Source organism: Epinephelus fuscoguttatus, linkage group LG10 (assembly GCF_011397635.1).
Source record: "Epinephelus fuscoguttatus linkage group LG10, E.fuscoguttatus.final_Chr_v1".
NCBI lineage: Eukaryota > Metazoa > Chordata > Actinopteri > Perciformes > Serranidae > Epinephelus > Epinephelus fuscoguttatus.
Genome location: NC_064761.1, coordinates 45,624,267 through 45,649,473, shown reverse-complemented (window position 1 = coordinate 45,649,473; position 25,207 = coordinate 45,624,267). Strand labels below are relative to the sequence as shown.

At 44.7% G+C, this 25,207-nt stretch overlaps 1 protein-coding gene across 1 annotated transcript in view; it reads left to right on the top strand.

The window, feature by feature from the left end:
• The window catches only part of grin3bb (glutamate receptor, ionotropic, N-methyl-D-aspartate 3Bb), a 130,413-nt gene that overhangs the window by 95,555 nt on the left and 9,651 nt on the right, over positions 1–25,207 (top strand). Inside the window, exons 4-6 of the mRNA XM_049587861.1 lie at positions 3,927–4,072; positions 21,866–21,981; positions 24,961–25,112. Of these exons, the coding sequence (XP_049443818.1) occupies positions 3,927–4,072; positions 21,866–21,981; positions 24,961–25,112 (414 nt within the window). The remainder of the gene's footprint in view (positions 1–3,926; positions 4,073–21,865; positions 21,982–24,960; positions 25,113–25,207) is intronic.

The window sequence follows — 25,207 nt, the reverse complement described above, 5'->3', positions numbered from 1 at the left end:
TAAAGCCTGAGCTTCATTCATGGTGTTATGTTAGTCACACACACACACACACACACACACACACACACACACAGAGTAGAAAATGGAGCCTAAATGCACAGATGGACTACAGCAAGTATATAAATGTAGACTGTAGTCAGCAGGTGTAACAGCAGGTGTGACAGCAGGTGTGACAGCAGGTGAGACAGCAGGTGAGACAGCAGGTGTAACAGCAGGTGTAACTGCAGGTGTAACAGCAGGTGTAACTGCATGTGTGGCAGCAGTTGTAACAGCAGGTGTAACAGCAGGTGTAACAGCAGGTGTGACAGCAGGTGTAACAGCAGGTGTAACAACAGGTGTAACAGCAGGTGTAACAACAGGTGTAACAGCAGGTGTAACAGCGGGTGTAACTGCATGTGTGACAGCAGTTGTAACAGCAGGTGTAACAGCAGGTGTAACAGCAGGTGTGACAGCGGGTGTGACAGCAGGTGTAACAGCAGTTGTAACAGCAGTTGTAACAGCAGGTGTGACAGCAGGTGTGACAGCGGGTGTGACAGCAGGTGTAACAGCGGGTGTAACTGCATGTGTGACAGCAGGTGTAACTGCATGTGTGACAGCAGTTGTAACAGCAGGTGTGACAGCAGGTGTAACAGCAGGTGTGACAGCGGGTGTGACAGCGGGTGTGACAGCAGTTGTAACAGCAGTTGTAACAGCAGGTGTAACAGCAGGTGTAACAGCAGTTGTAACAGCAGGTGTGACAGCAGGTGTAACAGCGGCTGTAACTGCATGTGTGACAGCAGGTGTAACTGCATGTGTGACAGCAGTTGTAACAGCAGTTGTAACAGCAGGTGTAACAGCAGTTGTAACAGCAGGTGTGACAGCAGGTGTAACAGCGGGTGTAACTGCAGGTGTGATAAATATCAGTTGAAAAAAATTAATTATATTCTGAGGTCATACTGTTGAAGTTCCACCAAGCACACAGCTGAGTTTACAGCCGCATCATATGATCCATCACAGCTGGTTCAAACTGCAGATACATGTTTTTAGAATGAAAGCATTAACAATGTGAAAGTTTCAATAATGGAAAAATTTGTTGCTCATTTCAGACTTTTATTATTTCGTCTCTTATATATTGTTATTAACCTTAAATAAAGCTGAAGTCATTAAATGAAAGCAAATCACTCCATTAATCAGCAGAATACTCAATTACAAAAACGATCAATAACTGCAGCTCTGTTCAGTTCTGTTAGTCCAGTTTATTTCCTGTGGTGACATCAGTGTGATGACATCAGTGTGGTGACACCACTGCTCTGACTGCGTTACTCCTCTCGCTGCTCTGGCTTCCTGAATCCACCATATCAACAGCAGAGCGCCAGCCGCAGCCTCAGCTGGTGTTTGAAGGGGACAGGAGATGTTTCACCCAGAACACACCTGTAACAGCCACAATGTGAGAATTTAAGTTAATTTAAATATTATGCATAATTCATAATTTTATGTAATGTAACATATATAAGAGATCAATAATGTGAAAAGGTTAAAAACAAACTCATGTTGATTGTGTAATACATATGCTCCCTTCCACCAAACTTGCCTATGGCACCTTTAATTTAGGGAGTCATGTGCGCTGTAGAGTGAAGACAGAGCTGCAGCAGGCACGGGAGCATATAGTTTTTCTACCGTGTGACAGACTGTAATTTGAACTTTATTTTTTCATTGAACATTTTTAAACTGGATAACATCTCCTGTCGTTCACATCAGATTGAAGTTACTGTGCCTACAGCTCGTGAAGTGGCTTTTTTGATGTCCAGAAGTGAAACGAGTGTGTTTGTGGACCCAAATGCAGTACCAGGCTCGCAGGAACAGTTGGTAATGACTTTTATTAGCACCACAGCAAACACGGAATGCAGCAGGCAGAATAAACACAGAATAAAGTTCGTTCTTCGGGCAAGTTGCCCTCACAGTCTCTGAGGCTCAGATGAGGGAAAGAGAAGCGGCCGTGATCAGCCACGGAACCGAAGGGAAGCTCCAGAGCCCCCGGTTCCACACAGTTCAAAACTCTTTTGGAGAGAGGGGAAGAGATGAAGCTTACGGCAGCCAAAGGTGGCGAGGCAGACGCTCCGTAGCCAGAAGAGCCGTCAGCGAAGGCAGAAGCACCGTTGAGGAGCAGGCAGGAGGGTAGACGAGGCCGGGCGGAGGAGTCGAGACCAGACGAGCAGGCAGAAACCAGAGACGCTGAAGCAAAGCACGAGGTCGGGGACAGAAGGCAGGTGAGTTTACCGGGAGGCAGACGAGGAGAGCAGGTCGGGGACAGGCAGAGTTGGCACCGGGAGATCAGGCAGGAGAAGAACGCTGGAGAGTCTCGCATAATGCTAAAGAACAATCTGGCAGTGAGTGAAGGTGCTGGAGAGGCTTATATGCAGGGCTGGTAGATGAGCTGCAGCTGTGTAGACAGGTGAGCAGAGTTGGGCTGATGAGGTGGGCGTGGCTGGCAGGTAGAGTGAAGCAGAGGGAGGAGGAGTGGAAAAACACTGCAGCAGAGTGGCAGGAGAGGACTGAGAGACAGGGATTGTGACAAGAAGGAACGCCACTACAACACCTGTGGTTTGTTAAGGAACTAAACAGAACCCTGACTCTGACCCTAGACCCTGACCCACAGATCCTGTTCCAGCAGAACCTGAGAGTCCACCATGTCCCACATTATCACAGGAAGTTCATCCCGACACTGACTGAAGGAGTTCCTTTGTTTCCTGTTGTTGTGGAGATGTTGCGTTCATCAGCGCCTCAGACATTTGATGCATTGTTAAACTTAAACTGATCAGTGCAGCATGGACTCAGGCGAGCGTTAAAGCCGCTGCAGTGTTTCCTGTCTGCTGAAAGAGTCTGAGAGCTGACAGGAAATGAGCAGAGCGATACGGTCAACGTGTCAAAGCTCCAGGACCATCCAATAATTCATTATTCAGAGTCACAACGATGGCAACCAAAGTGTGTGTGCGTGTGTGTGTGTGTGTGTGTGTGTGTGTGACTCGTTATTTTGTGCTTTCTGCTTCCTGACATGAAATAATTACAGATTAAATTAGTTCTTTGGATCACCTGCCTCGTCCTAATTACACTTTTAATTCAGCAGCTGATTGAAGCGTAACGGGGGGGGGGGGGGGGGGTCCATCTGTGTGATTAGCTTTATATTTTTTATGCAGCCTCACAGCCAACTACTACTAATACTAATGTACTACTTCATATGTATATATATATATATATATATATATATATATATATATATATATGTATATATTCATACTAATGTATGAATATATACGTGTGTGTGTGTGTGTGTGTGTGTGTGTGTGTGTGTGTGTGTTTATATGTTCATATCCACACGTAACACATTATTTCTTTCAGTCACTTTAATCACGTGCTGCTGTTTTCAGCCTGAGCAGATCAGAGTGATGTCAGCGATGACATCACCACAGACGAGCACCAAGTTATTCAGGAGAGAGCCAATCAGCACAGACCTGATGATCAAACTAAATCTGAGGACATGATGTATGACGGGGATGTCCTCAGGTGACCAGTCATATGTCTTGGAGAACCAACATGTTCCTGAACGTGTCACAGAAGCCTCACAGTGAAAACACACACACACACACACACACACACACACACACATACATGGAAAGTTAGGTATAAGAATGTCTCATTGTGAGCTGTGTCTACAATAGATCGATTCCTTGTCATTGAGATTCTTCAATAAACCACGTCACCATGACCACGCCCAGCCTGAAGGAACCGACCTGCACAGACAGAGTTTTCATGTTTGTGTGGTCCACTGTGAAGTCTGCCCGTCACCTCTGTTAAACTCTGTCTCTTCCTCTTCCTCCTCATCCTCCTTTCCCTCTTCCTCTTCCTCCTCATCCTCCTTTCCCTCTTCCTCCTCTTCGTCTGTGTTTCAGCTGCATCACCCGTCGCAGGGTTTTCGTTTTGGGACGGTGAGGGAGAGCAGTGCCGAGGATTACATGAAGAAGAGTTTCCCAGAGATGCACGAGTACATGAGACGCTTCAACGAACCAACCACACCTGAGGGGGTCGCCACTCTCAAGTAAGAGATCACACGAGGACACGTGAGAACACGCAAGAACACACGAGAACACACAAGAACACACGAGAACACACGAGAACACATGAGAACACACAAGAACATATAAGAACACATGAGAACACGAGAACACACAAGAACACACGGGAACACATGAGAACACACAAGACCACGAGAACACATGAGAACACATGAGAATACACAAGAACACACGAGAACACATGAGAACACACAAGACCACGAGAACACATGAGAACACATGAGAATACACAAGAACACACGAGAACACATGAGAACACACAAGAACATATAAGAACACATGAGAACACACAAGAACACACAGGAACACATGAGAACACACAAGACCACGAGAACACATGAGAACACATGAGAATACACAAGAACACACGAGAACACATGAGAACACACAAGACCACGAGAACACATGAGAACACATGAGAACACACAAGAACACACGGGAACACATGAGAACACACAAGACCACGAGAACACATGAGAACACATGAGAATACACAAGAACACACGGGAACACATGAGAACACACAAGAACACACGAGAACACACGAGAATACATGAGAACACATACGAACACATACGAACACATGAAAATACACAAGAACACACGAGAACACACAAGAACACACGAGAACACACGAGAACACATGAGAACACACAAGAACATATAAGAACACATGAGAACACGAGAACACACAAGAACACACGAGAATACATGAGAACACATACGAACACATACGAACACATGAAAATACACAAGAACACACGAGAACAGAGAGAATCTTATTTATCTGATCGTTTTCAATTTGTTGACGTTCGCAATGAACCATCCTTACGTACTAAAGTTTGTTTTGGAGTTCCGCAAGGTTCTGTGCTCGGACCAATCCTGTTTACTCTATATATGCTTCCGTTAGGTAACATCATTAGAAATCACTCTATAAATTTCCATTGTTATGCGGATGATACTCAGTTGTATTTATTGATGAAGCCAGAAGAAAGCGATCAATTAACTAAACTTCATAACTGCCTTAAAGACATAAAAACCTGGATGAGCACCAATTTCCTGATGTTAAATTCAGACAAAACTGAAGTTATTGTTCTTGGCCCCAAACAACTCAGAGACTCTTTATCTGATGACATAGTTTCTCTAGATGGCATTGCTCTGGCCTCTAGCACTACCGTAAGAAACCTCGGAGTAACATTTGATCAAGATTTGTCTTTTAATTCTCATTTAAAACAAACCTCACGGACTGCATTTTTTCATCTGCGTAATATTGTGAAAATTAGGCCTATCCTGATCCGAAAAGATGCAGAAAAATTGGTCCACGCTTTTGTTACCTCAAGGCTGGATTATTGTAACTCTCTATTATCAGGTAGCTCTAGTAAGTCCTTAAAAACTCTCCAGCTAATTCAGAATGCAGCAGCACGTGTACTAACAGGAACTAAGAAACAAGATCATATTTCTCCTGTTTTAGCTTCTCTGCACTGGCTCCCTGTAAAATCCAGAATTGAATTTAAAATCCTACTGTTAACTTATAAAGCTCTAAATGGTCAAGCTCCATCATATCTTAGAGAGCTCATAGTGCCATATTATCCCACCAGAACACTGCGCTCTGAGGCCATATTATCCCACCAGAACACTGCGCTCTGAGAACGCAGGGTTACTCGTGGTCCCTAAAGTCTCCAAAAGTAGATCAGGAGCCAGAGCCTTCAGCTATCAGGCTCCTCTCCTGTGGAATCATCTTCCTGTTACGGTCCGGGAGGCAGACACCGTCTCCACATTTAAGACTAGACTTAAGACTTTCCTCTTTGATAAAGCTTATAGTTAGGGCTGGCTCAGGCTTGCCCTGTACCAGCCCTTAGTTAGGCTGACTTAGGCCTAGTCTGCCGGAGGACCCCCCTATAATACACCAGGCCCCTTCTCTCCTTCTCTCTCTCACTCTCTCTCTCTGGTATCCTATTACTGCATCTTGCTAACTCGGCCATTCTGGATGTCACTAACTCGGCTTCTTCTCCGGAGCCTTTGTGCTCCACTGTCTCTCAGATTAACTCATATCACAGCGGTGCCTGGACAGCGTGACGTGTGTGGTTGTGCTGCTGCCGTGGTCCCACCAGATGCCTCCTGCTGCTGCTGCCATCATTAGTCATTAGTCATACTTCTACTGTTATTATACACATATGATTATTGTCACACATGTATACTGCCAGGTATTAATTGTCACGAACCGGGCCGCACGGCCATGACAAAAAGGGAGACACATACACAAGGAAAGCCAATTAAAGGATTTTTATTTACTAAAGAATAAACATAGGAAAAAGAACCTAACTAAACATGGTGTTTGCAATCAGTAAAGTCAGTGGTGTAGGTGAGGGCATGAGTGAAACAATGTATGTGTATGATGTTGTAGAGTGCAGAAACTAAGATAAAACCAAACCCAAAACCAGATGCTGCCTCAGTAAGGAGAAGAGAAAGAGCAGTGAGCAGCCAGAGCTTTTAAAAGCTCACTGAACTCAGGTGCTGCCACTTCCCTGATTACCCGCAGCCACACCCACTGCTACCTGCAAGGGAGAACACAACAAGGCAGGCAGGGCAGGGCAGGGCAGGGCAGGGAGGATCTCCGTTCCAACAACAACAACAATAATAATGTTTACATATTAGAAAACTTATGGAAAAAGTACACCATAAACTAACTGTCACAACTTACCCCCCACCGCCTGCCAATTCCCAGATCACCCCCACCGCAACCACTCAACCTATAGGGAGCACATTTAAAGGGATGCAAAGGGAAAGGGGATAACAAGAGGGAAGCATACAGGTGACATTAAACTGGAGCTCGCGACAATGCATCCACCACCACATTATCACGGCCTTTAATGTGTCGGATGTCCAGATCATAAGACTGAAGGAACAGTGACCACCTAATCAGCCTCGGGTTGGGGCATCGCAGGGTATGCAGAAAGGTCAGTGGATTGTGATCTGTATAGACCACCACTGGTGTCATTCCAGAACCCACATAGACTGCAAAATGCTGCAGGGCTTTTTAGAAAAGAAACTGACTGCTCTGTCAACTCCCTGCTCATCTGCCTGCATCAACACAGCCCCTGCTCCTACATGGCTCGCATCCACCTGTAAGACAAAAGGCTGGCCAAAACGGGGTGCAGCCAGCACTGGTGCTGCACACAAAAGAGACTTCACATTGCCAAAAGTTTCCTGGCACTTTGGCGACCACACAAACTGAGCCTTGGCCTTCAGCAAGTCAGTTAACGGTGCCACAACAGTAGAAAAATTCTTACAGAAACACCTGTAATAACCCACCATCCCAAGAAATCTCATGAGTTCTTTTTTAGTGGTAGGCTGCGGAAACTGCTCAACTGCCGATACTTTAGCATGCACAGGAGCCACTCGCCCCTGTCCAACCACTCGACCCAAGTAAGTCACAGTTGCACGAGCAAACTCACACTTAGCCAGATTAATTGTGAGCTTCGCCTCTGCCAACCGGTCAAACAGAGCTCTCACCCGCTGCATGTGAGAAAACCAGGTATCACTGTAGACAACTAAATCATCCAAGTAAACTGCACAACCAGCCAGCCCTGCCACCACACGGTTCATCAAACGCTGAAAAGTTGCCAGTGCATTTCTCAACCCAAATGGCATCACTTTATAGGAGTACAGCCCAGATGGAGTAATGAAAGCTGCCACTTCCTGTGCTCTTTTGGACAAGGGCACCTGCCAGTAACCCTTCAACAGATCAAACTTGCTGACATACCTAGCAGCACCCACCTGGTCTACACAATCCTCCATTCGAGGCAACGGAAAAGAATCTGGCATAGTCACCTTGTTAACCTTTAGGAAATCTGAACAAAACCTGGGCGTGTTGTCACTTTTAGGCACCAACAAACATGGAGAAGCCCAGCTTGACAGAGAAGGCACTGCAATGTCATTATCCACCATATACTTCACCTCAGCATCTAAATATTTACGCTTCTCAGGAGAAACTCTATAAAAATGCTGACGGATTGGCTGTGCCTCACCCACATCAATATCATGCTCAGCCCAATCAGTGCGGAGAGTGCGTCACCGAACAGACCAGGATACTTAAAAATAAGGTCTTCAAACTCCACAGCCTGTGCTGCTGGCAAATGGCTGAACTGACCCTTTAAGTTCTTGAGGGTCTCTGAATTTTCAGCCGACCCGACAACAACCCCTCATCAGGCTCAAAAACAGCCTCGCCTCCACCCTCATCAGAACTCTCTCCAACCGTGCCAGCTATCAAGGCAGGACTCCCCACCATTGACTCCTGCTGGACAGCACTGGGTGGACTAGAAGAGGGAGCATAATAGGGTTTCAACAGATTTACATGGAACAGTTTCTCAGGCTTCCTACGGCCTGGAGTTGAAATCAAATAATTCTGATCTGAGACCCGTTTAACCACTGTATATGGACCAAAAACTTGGCCTGGAAGGGAGAACTAACCAGCGGACAAAGAGCCAAAACACGATCACCAGTACTAAACTCACGAACCTCAACCCGACGATCATACTTTTTCTTCATTTTAGCTTGTGAAGCAGCTAACATTTGTTTTGCCAACTCCCCTGCAGAATACAGACGGTGCTTAAATCCATTTACATAATCAATAAGGTTGGTGGGTGGGTCTGACCCCTTCCACCCATCCTTAAACAGAGACAGGGGACCCCGCACAGTGTGGCCAAACACTAAATCATTTGGGCTAAACCCTGTACTTTCTTGCACTACCTCCCGTGCAGCCAAAAGCAACCAGGGTAGCCCCTCCTCCCAGTCCCCAACCAGCTCAACACAATAAGCCCGCAAAAGAGCCTTGAGAGTTTGGTGGAAACGCTCCAGAGCCCCTTGACTCTGAGCGTGATAGGCTGTTGACTGATTATGCCTGATCCCTAACAGTTTCAACACTTGGGCCATCAGATGGGAAGAAAAGTTAGATCCCTGGTCACTCTGGATCACCCTGGGGATGCCAAACACAGATATAAATTGTGACAGAGCCTTAACCACAGACCTTGCAGTTATTGTGCGCAAAGGATAAGCTGCTGGATACCTGGTGCTTTGACACATGACAGTTAGCAAGTACTGGCACCCTGACTTCGAAGGAGGCAGTGGCCCCACACAATCAATGATTAAGTACTCAAATGGTTGACTTACAGCTGGAATCGGCTGCAGAGGAGCTGGTTTAATGACCTGGTTCGGCTTACCAGTTAGCTGACAAGTACCACAGTTCTTAATGTGCAGAGAAACATCTTTCTTCAATCGAGGCCAAAAAAAATGGCGTAAAATCTTATCATAGGTCTTCCGGACCCCAAAGTGCCCCGACCTGTCATGAGCAAGCTCCAACACATGGTTACGCAACTTGGATGGAACTACCACTTGAAAAATGGGGTCACCAACAAAATCCTCACCATGGGGCAACCACTTCCTCAGCAAAATACCATCCTGAATAAAGTAACCACTGGCAACATTTTTCACCTCACTGGCTGACAACACAGACCCAAACAGCTCTTCCAAAGATGGGTCAGCTCTCTGCTCACTCCGCAGGTCACTGTGAGACACAGCCAAAGGGAAATCAGGCAAACATGGCAATACAGTCTCCACCACCCCTTCCCCCTCCTTCGACTCAGCCTGACTCATCGCCCGTGTAATCGCACATGCCGGAAAAACTTCAGGAAAACACACAGCACTTTTATCAGGCTGCTCTGAACTCAAAGGAGAAGCAGTGACCACTGGAGGCGGTGGCTCACTCGCCCAAACACGACTGCCAGCCAAATCATTACCCAGAATGATATCAATCCCTTCAACTGGTAATGCTGGTCTCACAGCAATAGGCACCTCACCCTGCACCAAGCCACAGTCTAAGGTCATCTTATGTAATGGGACAGGCACCAACCCCAACCCCATTCCTCGCATAAGGATCTTATCCCCAGTATCAGTTTTCTCTGAAAACGGCAAAACAGATTCCACAATATAAGAATTAACAGCACCGGTATCCCTCAAGATCTTAACGGGAACCTTAGTGTTACTACCAGCCTGTGTTACAAACCCATCAGAGACAAAAGGCCTATAGGACTCACTGGGGTCATCAGCCACAGCAAATTCTGTCTTCCCACCTTGACACACTACCACATCCACAGGACCAGGAACACTTGCAGCCAGGGCAGCGGGTTTTACACGGCCGCTTCCTGCGTGCTGCTTCCTAGCCCTAAGTATTGGGCAGTCTAACTTCCAGTGGCCTGGCTCATGGCAGTAATGGCACAAATTCTCTCCTTTTCCTGGTGTACCCGGGCCCCCTTACCCGAAGAACCCCCAAAGCGAACAGGCGACTTACCACCAGCATCCTTGTGCCTCACAGGCTCCTGCACAGGCTCACCCGACTGGCTTTTATGAATGAGGACATATTCATCTGCCAGTTCCGCAGCCTCAGCCGCAGTCTTAACCTTACGCTCAGTAAGATGTGTAGCCACCCGACTGGGCAGAGAGTTCTTAAACTGCTCCAAGATGATCAAATCACACAAGCTGTCAAAATCTCCAACATCCGAAGCCATACACCAACGATTGAAATGAGTAGTCAACTCCTCGCAAACTCCATATGCGACTGGTTAGCCCTTTTTTCCCACGTCCTAAAATGCTGGCGATAGGCTTCCGGGACTAACTCATACGCCTTTAGTACAGCAGTCTTAACTGACTTATAAGTAAGATTGTCATTACTTAAAGATGCATAAGCCTCCTGTGCCTTCCCAGACAACACACACTGCAACAACAAAATTTGGTCAGAATCTGACCAACCCTCTGCCTGTGCAACCCGCTCAAACAGAGAAAAAAACATCTGGATCCTTCTCATTGAACTTCGGCAAAAGCCGCAAATTCCTCACAACATCAGGAGCCCTAGGGAGCGAAGATGAACCTTCCCCGCTGTGCAAGACATCCTCAGAAAGCTTACCATCTCTGACTAAACCCAACCTAGCAGTCTGCAGCACTATCTTTGCCTGCTCCGTCTCAAGCCGCAATCGTTCAATTGTGACCTGCTTTTCCACCTCCAATCTACACCTTTCTGTCTCAGCTTTCTGCCTCTCCTTCTCATGAGACAACTGTAACAAAAGCAACTCCTTTTGCTGCTCAAAGGTCAAACTTCCCACTGGAACTGAAAGTGACTGTGTTGCTAGTGCCTGACCAAGTCCTTTCTTTGCACCCAACACCCCTTTCTCAACTAACTGCAGCTTAAGCATAGCCTTCATACTGTCCTTACGTTTGTCACTAAGATCACTCAGATCAACTTCATACTCCTCTGCAATTTTCGTCAGCTGATCCTTAGTGCATCGATCCAAAAACCCCTCATTTGGGGCAGCAAGAAATTCTTCTATCCCTGCCATCCTATAGTAAACACTGTCTCAAGCCAAGCAAACGAAAACAGGACAACAGAGCCACCACACAGTGCTGCCCAGGCCAACTAGTGCACCAAAGAGACACTACTAGTGTCCCCAAGTTAATGTGAAGTTCCCCTCTATCTAGACTGCCTATACCAAACTTACCTAATCTCACTGAACCCTAGTCTTCATGCAGATTAGCGGTGGGATATTTAAACACTCAAACCAGTAGCCTGGGAAAGCCCCCAGCCAAGCTGGTTACCCACCCAACAGCGACGGATGTGTCCCCGAGACAACTGCTCTACCCGCACACCACACAAAAACAACAAACTAAAAAAACAAACCAACGAGCCCAAAAGGACCACATTGCTATACCTATCCAGGGAAACTTCACAAAAACAACACTCAATACACTAGAGGACCGTGCCACACTGCTGATAGCCCACACCTGAGCACAGGACCAAACTCCTCTAACCGAAACAACAACCAAACCAAAAAAACCCAACATGAACTTTCCTACTCAAAACGCATCTCCCAAGCACAAGGCACAATAGACATCACTATCACTATAGTCTACGTCTAAGCCAACCCCATGCACCACCAAACAAAACCCCAAATCAATAAGGGCACCAAACAACGGCCTCAAAGCAATCAAATTTGAACGGACGAGCCCCCACTTGTCACGAACCGGGCCGCACGGCCATGACAAAAAGGGAGACACATACACAAGGAAAGCCAATTAAAGGATTTTTATTTACTAAAGAATAAACATAGGAAAAAGAACCTAACTAAACATGGTGTTTGCAATCAGTAAAGTCAGTGGTGTAGGTGAGGGCATGAGTGAAACAATGTATGTGTATGATGTTGTAGAGTGCAGAAACTAAGATAAAACCAAACCCAAAACCAGATGCTGCCTCAGTAAGGAGAAGAGAAAGAGCAGTGAGCAGCCAGAGCTTTTAAAAGCTCACTGAACTCAGGTGCTGCCACTTCCCTGATTACCCGCAGCCACGCCCACTGCTACCTGCAAGGGAGAACACAACAAGGCAGGCAGGGCAGGGAGGGTTGTCACATAATACATACTTTCAACATATTGTACCGCAGTAACCAGAACTATAACTATAATATTATTACTTTCAATAATGTTGTTGTAAGCTACTGTCATTACCTGCATTTCAATTCAATTCAATAATCTTTATTGGCATGACTGTAGATTAACAATATTGCCAAAGACATTAAAAATTTACAAATAAAGTACAATAATAAAAGTAAGTCAGAAAACTATAAAAAAAAAGATTAAATATATGTTATATAATACAAAATACACCAATCTACAATACAATACACCAATATATAATATAGGGAAAAAATGAATAAAGAAAAATGTAGATGGTGAGTTACAAGGACTGTAAATATAGACAGGTGTGTCAGGTGTTGTGATGGTTGTCCCTCAGGCTGTGGCATAACCTGACATATGTTGCTGCTGCTAAGCTGCTGACTCTGTTCTCTCCAAGGATGTGTTGCATTTTAGTTTGATCAGGCAGAGAATCAAAGTCAGTGACTTTATGTTTTATTTTGAGAGGAAGTCGGCTCTGATGTGTTCATACTTGCTGCAGTGCAACAGGAAGTGTGTCTCTGTCTCCACTTGTCTGTGTGGACAGAGCTCACACAACCTGTCCTCTCTGGGCAGCCAGGTCTGCCTGTGTCTGCCCGTCTCTATGGCCAAGCTGTGGTCACTGAGTCTGTACATGGTCAAAGTCTTCCTCAGTTTCTCATCAGTCACGGTGCTCAGATATTCTGCCACCGTGTACTGTCTATTTAGAGCCAAATAACACTGAAGTTTGCTTTGCGTTTTTGTGGTCGATGTCCAATAGTTAATGTAATGTTCTTTTTGTTTCTCTATAATTTGGTGGGTCCAGATTGTGTGAGGGCTGTGCTGAGGTCTTGTGTTGTTAGAGGAGCTGAGCCTCAGGACCAGCTGGCTGAGGGGGCTCTTCTCCATGTTCTCCTCTTGGCATTGCAGAGCTTTGTAGTGGTAGGAGTTGGGGTCACTTGTTTTAAGGTGTTTATAAAATTTGATGGCTCTTTTTTGAATTCTAATTAAAGGGGAATTGGCCTAGCTCAGCTCGGCACCCGTTGTTGGGGGTGGTCCTGTGCACTCTGAGGATGCTCTTGCAAATCTCTGTATGCAGGATTTCGATGGGGTGTTTGTCCCATTTTTCAAAATCTTGATTTGCAAGAGGACCCCACCTCACTACCATACAGAATAATTGGTTCAATTATAGATTTGAATATTTTGAGCCAGATTCTAATGGGTATATTAATGTTTGAAGATTTCTTTATAGCATAGAAAGCCCTTCTTCCCTTCTCTCTGAGATCATCAACAGCCAGGTTAAAGTTTCCCGTGGACGTGATGTGTAGTCCTAAGTATGTGTAGTCGTGTGTGCTCCACCTCATGAGAGCCCAGGAAAAACCTGGTTTGGTCTCCTGACCCTGGGTCGTTTCTGGAATATCATAATTTTGGTTTTGTCCAGATTAACTGTCAGGGCCCAGGTCTGACAGAAGGTTTGCAGGTGATCCAGTTGCTGTTGTAGTGCTTCATGTGATGGAGCCAGCAATATGAGATCATCTGCAAACAGTAGGCATTTAACCTGTGTGTCAGACAGAGTGAGACCAGGGATGTCAGATAGTTCTAGTGATTTGGCCAATTCATCGATATAGATGTTGAAGAGGGTGGGACTGAGACTGCAGCCCTGTTTTACTCCTCTACTCTGGGGGAAGAAATCTGTTTCCATGTTGTTAGTTTTAACAGCACATTTCATATGACTGTACATGGTTTTGATGATGTCATAGACCTTCCCCCCTACACCCTTCTCAATTAATTTTAAGAACAGTCCATCATGCCAAATTGAGTCGAATGCTTTTTTGAAGTCTACAAAACAAGAGAAGATTTTCCTCTTGTTTTGGTGGACGTCTTTATTAATGAGGGTGTGAAGGGTGTAGATATGGTCTGTTGTTCTATGTTTGGGTGTGAATCCTATCTGGCTCTTGCTCAGGACATCATGTTCTCTGAGGAAGTCTTGCAGTCGGCTGTTTAGGATACTGCAGAACAACTTCCCCAGATTGCTGCTGACACAGATGCCTCGGTAATTGGGTCGAATTTGTTTCCACTTTTAAAGATTGGTGTGATGATTCCTTCACTCCAGAGGTCAGGGAAATGTCCGACACCCAGAATAAGGTTAAATAATTTTAATATGGCAATGTTAAATTTATGGTCATCAAATTTTAGCATTGGGGCGGCACGGTGGTGTGGTGGTTAGCACTCTCGCCTCACAGCAAGAGGGTTGCCGGTTCGATCCCGGGCGTGGGAGCCCTTCTGTGCGGAGTTTGCATGTTCTCCCCGTGTCAGCGTGGGTTCTCTCCGGGCACTCCGGCTTCCTCCCACAGTCCAAAGACATGCAGATTGGGGACTAGGTTAATTGGTAACTCTAAATTGTCCGTAGGTGTGAATGTGAGTGTGAATGGTTGTTTGTCTCTATGTGTCAGCCCTGCGATAGTCTGGCGACCTGTCCAGGGTGTACCCCGCCTCTCGCCCGATGTAGCTGGGATAGGCTCCAGCCCCCCCGCGACCCTCAAGAGGATGAAGCGGTTAGAAGATGAATGAATGAAATTTTAGCATTTCATTTAAAATGCCATCAGGACCGCTGGCTTTCTTTGGCTGCAGTGCCTGGATTTTAGCCAGCAGCTCTGCTTCAGTAATTTGGTAGTCTAGGGGATTCTGGTTGTCTTTAATGACTGATTCTAAAATTTGTAATTTGTTGAGGAGATTGTTTTGGGCCGAATTCAGGGGAACAGCAGTATACAGACTTTCAAAGTGATTTTTCCAGATGTCACCATTTTGAATAGCCAATTCTTCTTTTTGTGGTTTGCTGAAAGAGTGCCATTTCTTCCAGAAGTCACTAGAGTCAATGGACTCTTCAATTATTTGTAACTGATGCCTCACATGCTGTTCTTTTTTAGTTCTGAGTGTTTTTCTGTATACTCTCAGTGTTTCCCAGTACTGGAGGCTGAGCTCAGGGTTGTCAGGTTGTCTGTGTTTTTGATTTGACACATTTCTGAGAGTTTTCTCAGTTGTCTGCATTCTGTGTCAAACCACTCGTCATTGGTCGGGTCTTTTGGTCTGTGGTGCTGGCGCTTTTTCAGACTGGACAAGTCTGCCACATGGTCAAATATGTTGTAGATGTCCTGTACAGCCTGTCTGAGGCCGTCCTGATTGAGGGAATACCAGGTGGAAAGAAAACAGTCTAAATGGGATTGAAAGACTGGATTTTTGATTGCTGTCTGGTATTCGTCTTTGCTTTTGTTTGTCCATTTATAAGGTTGTTTTCTGTAGGTCAGATTGCAGGGTTCTACTGTGTGAGGGTCGTTTGTTGTCGTTTTAATGTAGAGTGTGATTTTACTATGGTCTGATAAGGGGGTTAAGGGGCTGACTGTAAATGCTCTCAGGTAGAAGGGGTCTAGGTCGGTGATGCCATAGTCTACTGTGCTGTTGCCAAGAGGAGAGCTATGAGTGTAAAGACCGAATGAGTCCCCTCGAAGCCAACCGTTAACCATGTACAGACCCAATGTTCGGCAGAGCTGTAACAGTTGCTGCCCACTTTTATTGACAGTTTTGTCAAAGTTGTTTCTGTGGGGTTGTGAAGGGAGGGGGATGCTGACTTGACCAGGTATATGTTTGTCTCCCTGTGTGCTGATAAAGTCTGGTTCTGTACCAGTCCTGGCATTCAGGTCTCCACAGATCAGTACACTTCCCTGGGCCTGGAAGTAACTAATCTCATCTTCGAGAATGGAGAAACTGTCTTCATTAAAATAAGGGGATTGTGATGGGGGGATATATGCTGCACACAGGAATACATCTTTATCTGTGGTGATAAGGTCTTTTTTGATTTTGAGCCAAATTGAAAATTCTCCTTTTTTGATTAATTCAATGTATTGTACAAGGTTTGCCTTGTACCAGATCAGCATTCCCCCTGAATCCCTTCCTTGTGTTACTCCCTTTAGTTTGGTGGACGGGGACATTATCTCCATGTAGCCTGAGGGACAACCAGTGGAGACATCTCCTCTACACCAAGTCTCTTGCAATATAAACACATCTGCATTTTCTAACTCTCTAATAAAGTCTGAGGTCCTGCTCTTAAGGCCAAGAGCAGAAGATCTCAGACCCTGAACATTCAAACAAGAGATGACAAAAGATTTAGATTTCATTTAAAACTCAAAAGGCTGCATTTGGTGATCAAAATGATATAAACTACTAAGTCAAAGAAAATAATTTAAGAGTATCTACATGACATATTATAAAAGGAAACAAATCAATAACTGGTATATTAAATAATCAATACTTATGTACAGTGTAAATGTCCTTTTTTTTTTTTTTTTTAAACTGTATGAGCACAAGAAATACTCTAATAATAATTCATACAGTGTCTATTGTGGTACCTGTCCAATCAGATGAGAGCAAAGCAGGCTGAGCATCTGCTGAATGTCCCTCAGTTCATTGTGTGGGGGGGTGGTTAAGGTTGGTTCTGCTGCTCTCCGGACCACCTGGGCATAACTCAGTGGGCCAGGGTGTGGCTCTTGTCGCTGTGGTTGGGGTGGGGCCCCTAGGGACAGGAGGGACTGTGGTCTGGCTTGAGGGGGATCATGGTTGCCTTTGTGGGGTCTGATTTGGACATGATGTGGGTGGGGCTCTCTCTCTCCCTCTCTCTCTCTCTCTCTCTCTCTCTCTCTCTGTCTCATTGTGTCATGTGGATTACTGTTAATTTATCATGTTGATCTGTTCTGTACGACATCTATTGCACGTCTGTCCGTCCTGGAAGAGGGATCCCTCCTCAGTTGCTCTTCCTGAGGTTTCTACTGTTTTTTCCCCGTTAAAGGGTTTTTTGGGGAGTTTTTCCTGATCAGCTGTGAGGGTCATAAGGACAGAGGGATGTCGTATGCTGTAAAGCCCTGTGTGGCAAATTGTGATTTGTGATATTGGGCTTTATAAATAAAATTGATTGATTGATTGATTGATTGATTGAATTGATTGAACACACGAGAACACACAAGAACACACGAGAACACGTGAGAACATGAAAGAACATGAGAACACACGAGAACACACAAGAACACACGAGAACACATGAGAACAAACAAGAACACATACGAACACATACGAACACACGAGAACACACGAGAACACACAAGAACATGAAAGAACATGAAAGAACATGACAACACACGAGAACACACAAGAACACACAAGAACACATGAGAACACACAAGAACACGAGAGAACATGCGAAAACGCGAGAACACACAAGAACACACAAGAACACAAGAACACGAGAACACACGAGAACACACGAGAACACACAAGACCACAAGAACACGAGAACACATAAGAACACACAAGAATACACAAGAACACATGAGAACACATGGGAACACACGAGAATACACGAGAACACACAAAAACACATGAGAACACACAAGAACACATGAGAACATAAGAACACAATACAGAGAACAGACGGGACAGCTCTCAGAACAGAACTCAGATCCTCACAGTTCTGAAACAGGAAGTTGAAACACTAATGGATGTGATGTCACTGAGTTAAACTCACATTCAGTTCAGTTTGTGGAGGTCTGAGTGTTGGGAGGAGAACCGATCAGGTCAGATCAGACCGGATCAGACCGGATCAGGTTGATGGACGAGAGCAGTAGCCATTTACAAGTGAATCCAAACATTCAGACAGAATGCGTAAAGTTTCACTGTGATGTTCTGCTGCTCCGTGTGTTCCCACAGTGGTTCTGTCCCGTCACTTTGTGGTTCTGTAGATAACAGGTTCATGTTCTCCTGATGAACGCTCCAAAAATACAGAATCAACACATGGCAGCAGAAGTTTTTATCCTGGCCATGCATAGACTGAGGAGAAAAGTTAGTCAGTTGCTCCATGTGTGGAGAGTGGATCCATACAGTTTTCTGACCATGTTGTGGAATGTAGGTATTTTGGTGGATTTTGTATTTTTTCCTAGGTTAATGTGGCCATTGTCAGTTTATGAAATTCCAATATCCATTTTGGAGAGAACTGAAAAGTTGGTTAGCTCCTATATTAGGAAGTGGTTGGGTGCTCCTAGGTGTTTAAGTAGTGTGGCATTGTATGGAAAAGGGATACTTCAGCTGCCAGTATCTAGTCTAATAGAGGAGTTTAAATGTACCAAGGTCAGGACTGAGCTGTTGTTATCTGGGAGTAAGGACGTGGTAGTTAGGAGTGTGGTTCCAAATCCAACCAAGGGGAGGAAGTGGAACCCACGATCGGCAGTTCAGGAGGCAGAGGCAGCTCTTAGGCATGCAGAGATTGTAGGTAATGTTCAGTTTGGCCGGGGAGGCCTGGGGCTTGGCTCAGGCAAACCGGTATGGAATAAAGCAGGTCTCAAAGATAAAAGAAAGCTGGTTGTGGAACAGATACGTAGACAGGAAGAGATACTAAGGGGTGCAAAGGTAGTGGCCCAGGCTAAACAGGGACAGTGGTTGAATTGGGAAAGTGTAGAGAAGAGGAAGCTTAGTTGGAGGGACCTCTGGAGTATGGAGGAGAATCGTATTAGATTCCTGGTAGGAGCTACATACGATGTGTTACCAACCCCCCAGAACCTAAAACTGTGGGTAAATGAGGACCCATCATGCCCATTGTGTTCAGGTACCGTAACCTTAAAGCATATTTTGTCAGGCTGTAAAGTTAGCTTGTCACAAGGCCGATATACATGGCGACATAACTAGGTGTTGAAATGTTTAGCTGCAGGCATCGAAGGGAAACGAAGACAGGTGAATTCAGAAGGTGTTAAGAATAGGAGTTTAGTAATTCAGTTTGTCCGTGAGGGAGAGAAATACAGAAGGGATAAGTTAGTGAGGAGGCAAAGGTGTGGCTGCCTAGAAGGTGCTTGTGATTGGGAAATGCAAGTAGATTTAGGGGGAAAGCTTGTTGTTCCCCAGGAAATAGTTTGTACCAAGCAGAGGCCTGACTTAGTGTTGTGGTCAGTGAGTCAACGGATAGTTTATTTCATTGAGCTGACAGTTCCTTGGGAAGACTCAGTGGAAGAAGCCTATGAAAGAAAAAAGCTTAGATATGCAGACTTAGGAGCAGAAGCTGAGCAGCGAGGATGGAAGACTAGGATTTGTCCAGTGGAAGTGGGGTGTAGGGGATTCATAGCAAGATCAGCTGTCTCGCTCCTGGGGGAACTCGGAGTGTGGGGACAGAGTTTGAGGAAGACAGTGAAGGAAATGTCAGATGAAGCAGCAAGAACCAGACAGTTCATCTATTATCGAAGAAATAATGTCAGTTGGGGGCCAGCAGGGGGAACTACTAAGCAGGGTACATAACTCCTTGAGATCAGGTGGAGAGATCCACTTCCTCTCAGGAGGAAATCCAGGAAGAGGAAGGTTATTTAAGTGTGGGAGTGGCCTATTTGAATCCCTTTTGTTTGAGACCATGCTGCAAGGTGAGTGTGTTTGCTGATCCTGTGAGTTTATCTATCTCCTTTAACTTTAGCTTATATTGGAGTTATGCTATGCAGCGTGTGAAATAGAGTATGGTGAATGTGCTAGGAAAGGTAGTATCAGCACTGTCTCTACCTGGAGCTCGCATGTACGGAGCCTGGGTTTGTTGAAGGTGGCAGTGCTGTTTGGGCTGAGAAAGCCATGTGTAAGTAAGGTAAAGGAGGTTATTGGGTTGGTGTGGGGAGCAGTGAGACCTGGCATTAGGGGAGTGTCTCTGGGACGCCAGAGATCACTGTCTAGCCTCCTGGAGGTGTCGTGGGACCAACTAGACGAAACACTGGTAAAAGGAGGTTCCCACCCGATGACCCCAAAGACATGCTAGTTATCACTGCTCACTGGTCTGTATAGTTAAGCCTTGCCATAATAGCTTATCATAGGGCTTAGGAGGTTATTCACTGAGTGCTGATCCTTTCTCTAGAGCACAAACTTCTTGTGTTTATTTGAATTGAGCAAGTTTATACTGTAAAGACAACGTGGATCAATAAACACATATTTTTGTTTTCTCTAAAAAGAGGACTCACTGTGAGTTATTTTTGACGGACAAGAAACACGTGTCAACTCAAGGCTCGCACTCTCATTCTGGTTTTTGGACAGAACACTCAGTGCGTGAGACACACACGCATACATCATTCAGCAAGCAGAGGGACACACTGAGGACACCAACAGCTGTGGGGACAGAAATGAGACGGACCCTGTGGGGACGGACGGCTGTTGTCTCAAACCACTGCAGTAGCCAACACGCCATGCCAGTTTTAGATGTGAGCATGTGCGAGTTCCAGAGAGTTCAGACGGAGAACGTTCAGTCTATTTTCATGGCACAGACATGACGCAGAGCGACAACACTCTGAAACTAAAGAACTATTATCATGCTTCCAAGGGGGGGGCTTAACATGACTCATGAAAATAAATAAACAAAATAGCTCAGTATCGCCCCCCACAACATTTCAATGAAGCCGTACAGCATGTCACTAACTCGGCCATTCTGGATGTCACTAACTCGGCTTCTTCTCCGGAGCCTTTGTGCTCCACTGTCTCTCAGATTAACTCATATCACAGCGGTGCCTGGACAGCGTGACGTGTGTGGTTGTGCTGCTGCCGTGGTCCTGCCAGATGCCTCCTGCTGCTGCTGCCATCATTAGTCATTAGTCATACTTCTACTGTTATTATACATGACTATTGTCACACATGTATACTGCCAGATATTAATACATACTTTCAACATATTGTACCACAGTAGCCAGAACTATAACTATAATATTATTACTTTCAATAATGTTGTTGTAAGCTACTGTCATTACCTGCATCTCTCTCTCTCTCTCTCTCTCTCTCTCTCTCTCTCTCTCTCTCTCTCTCTCTCTCTGTGTCATACGGATTACTGTTAATTTGTTATGCTGATCTGTTCTGTACGACATCTATTGCACGTCTGTCCGTCCTGGAAGAGGGATCCCTCCTCAGTTGCTCTTCCTGAGCTTTCTACCGTTTTTTTTCCCCGTTAAAGGGTTTTTTGGGGAGTTTTTCCTGATCAGCTGTGAGGGTCATAAGGACAGAGTGATGTCGTATGCTGTAAAGCCCTGTGAGGCAAATTGTGATCTGTGATATTGGGCTTTATGAATAAAATTGAAATGATTGATTGATTGACTGAATGACTGATTCTTAACTTCCTTCCTTCCTTCACAGAAAATCTTTCCACTAGTTAGTTCACCAGCTCGTTAGCTAGCAAGCTAGCAAGCTGTGGTTGCTGACTGTAGTTGGTGTAGTAACAGTGTTGCTGTGTGTTGAAGGACAGATCCTCCTCAGCTGGACGCCTTCATCATGGACAAAGCTCTGCTGGATTACGAAGTTTCCATCGACGCCGACTGTAAACTGGCAACTGTGGGGAAACCATTTGCCATCGAAGGTGAGACTCTGTGTTTGTGTGTGTGTGTGTGTGTGTGTGTGTGAGTGAGTTCACTTCCTTTCAGCTCTGTACAGATTTTTAATTCAAATATGTTTCATGAAGTTTCATCATCAATGACATTTCAACCAATCAGACAACAAGAGTCTCCTGCAGCTGCTCAAACACTTTAAAGCTTCACTGAGATCCGTCCTCCAAATACACACTCACTCTGTATATACACACACACACACACACACACACACACACATACATTATAGTTATACACACTCATTATACATCCAGCGTCTCCACCGCCTCAGTAGAATCTATAAACAGAAGGAGTTCAGGTGACGTTACTGAATTATGAACAGTTTAAACACCTGTAAAGAAGAGTTCATCTGGTTTATTAAATATTAAAATGAGACAGAAATACAGGGACAGACAGAGGGACAGACGGATGGACGGGCGAAGGACGGACGGATGACTCTGAAGATCCATCCATCATAACAACCTCTGATTATCAGAAGTGAGACTGACGCACGTTTTAAGATCTGAAACGCTGCGCTGTGTAATCTGATATATGATTTTGATATGATGACAAACGTCCACAGTATCCGTCATTTTAATGTTTGAAATAATCAGTCCGCAGGCGAAGAACATGTTTTGGCAGTTGACTCTGTAATGGTCACTTCCTGTAGACGTCCTGCTGTCAGGTCAACTCGTCTTTGACAGATAGAACCGGAATTTGACGCAGACAGACAGATAGACAGACAGACAGACAGGTAGACAGACAGATGTATTTACATTAGCTGATGGATTAAAAACAGATCTGTGACAGAAGAGAAGCTGGAAAACGTCAGAGACCCCAGGATGGATCCCTAATGAACTCCATCAGTGTCTGAGAGTCCGGTACAGACCTGATGTAGATCCAGACGTTAGACGGGAGCAGGAGAAACTGTTAGCATAGCTTAGCACAGCTAGTTTTGTGTCTGTAAATGTTGAACTGCTCCTTTAAAGTCAAAGTGTCGTAATGAGACAGCATTTGATTCAAATCTTAGTCTGAGTCTGAGTTTAAACTGTTTCCTGTTTGTTAACAAAGTTTAATGTTAAAAAGACCTTGTCTCAGCTGATCCTTCTGTTCTGTCGTCATGACAACGGATCACTGTGTCGGCTCTCTGATTGGTCCTGACGGTGAGTTCTCGCTGTCATCAGCAGGAACATGCAGAGTAGCTGGAGCGTTGGATGTGTCTCTAGAGAAGTAGACCGAGGACACATTGTTATTGACGCACCTTTTCACTGACTGATGTGTCTTTATGACACAGTCAGCTGCACGTCACCACGGAGACTACAGGGTGTTTTTCAGCCCTGAGTTCTTCCTGCAGGTCCTCCGATGCTGTGTCAGGCTGACTGTAGCCTGACAGGAAAAACTCAGGGCAATGAAGACCCATAAATCTGACTGTGGACACATTCACATTACTGATTGTTTTTATTTACTGTCCTCAGTGTTTACCATCACATTACGGTTCTGTCTGTTGTTTACTGGTTGTTTACTGTTACACTGTCTGCCATTTATTTATGTGTTATTGTTTATTGTTTACATGTCTGTCTGTTGATTATTGTCTAATTTTTTATTGTTTCGGTCACGGAATCATTTGTTTATTCTTTACTGTTTGTTGTTTAGGTTTGATATAAGTTGTTTAATGTTTGTTGTTTATTGTTTGGGTACAGTATCTGTTGTTAATTGTTTGTTGTTTATTGTTTAGGTTATGGTATGTGTTGTTTATTGTTTGGGCTGTGGTTTCTGTTGTCTGTTGTTTGTTGTTTAGGTTACAATATGAGTTGTTTGTTGTTCTCTGTTTGTTGTTTATTGTTTGCTGTTAAGGTTACAGCGTGAGTTGTTTGTTATTTATTGTTCATTGTTTATTGTTTAGGTTTGATATAGGTTGTACAGTATGAGTTGTTTGTTGTTTATTATTAAGGTTACAGTGTGAGTTGTTTGTTGTTTATTGTTTATTGTTAAGGTTACAGCGTGAGTTGTTTGTTATTTATTGTTCATTGTTTATTGTTTAGGTTTGATATAGGTTGTACAGTATGAGTTGTTTGTTGTTTATTATTAAGGTTACAGTGTGAGTTGTTTGTTGTTTATTGTTTATTGTTAAGGTTACAGTGTGAGTTGTTTGTTGTTTATTGTTCGTTGTTTATTGTTTAGGTTTGATATAGGTTGTACAGTATGAGTTGTTTGTTATTTATTGTTTGTTGTTTATGTTACATTATACAACTCGCTACACTGACACAAACTGACACTAGCGTTACATCAAGAAGATGGATATTTTCCCCAAAATTACATTTGAATTAAATTCTGAGTGGTCGTCAGGAGAGGACGAGGAAAAGGAAAGCCAGGACTCTTGTGTGCAGACCTCCAGGTGTGTTTGTGTAACATCAGCCGACCTCGACAAACTGGAGAGGAGCAAAAACTAAGCGAACACGGTCAGGAATTATCAATGATCATCTGATGAAGTACTGATGAGGATGAGGGAGAGAGGAAGCTGAATCCGGCCGTGCCAACATCCAGGTTTGCCAACGTTTCATCAGCTGAACTGGACGAAGTTACACAGCTGCAGATCAATGGAAACACAAAGTAGCTTGTGAGTTCCTGGCGTGTGTGCTGTGTTGCCTGGCAACAGACTGGGGAACTGTTTGGTTTTTTTTTTATTTCACGGAGCTACATAACATACTTAAATAATTTATTTCATCACCTTTTGTTAACATTTCCTTACTCAGCATTGCTGTTTAAGCTGTTGTATGTATGTATATGTATGTTGTATAAAAGCAATATCACACTGGAGGTCGTGACGTTGGACTGTATATCATCACAGCTGTAATTCAGTCCTCGTGCCTACGACTGAATTACAGCTGTGACGATATACATTCCAACGTCACGACCTCCAGTGTGATATTGCTTAAGTATGTGTTGTTTGTTGTTTGTTGTTTGTTGTTTAGGGTACGGGATCGGCCTACCTCAGAACTCCCCTCTGACCTCCAACATCTCAGAGTTCATCAGCAGGTATAAATCTGAGGGCTACATGGACCTGCTGCACGACAAGTGGTACAAAGTGGTTCCATGTGGGAACAGAGTGTTCGCCGTCACAGAGGTGAGTGTCACAGGAAACAGCACAGGTTCTGTTGTCCAGTCATTTCCTGTTTTATTTACTGATAAACAACAGTCATGATCTGTATAACAAAACCT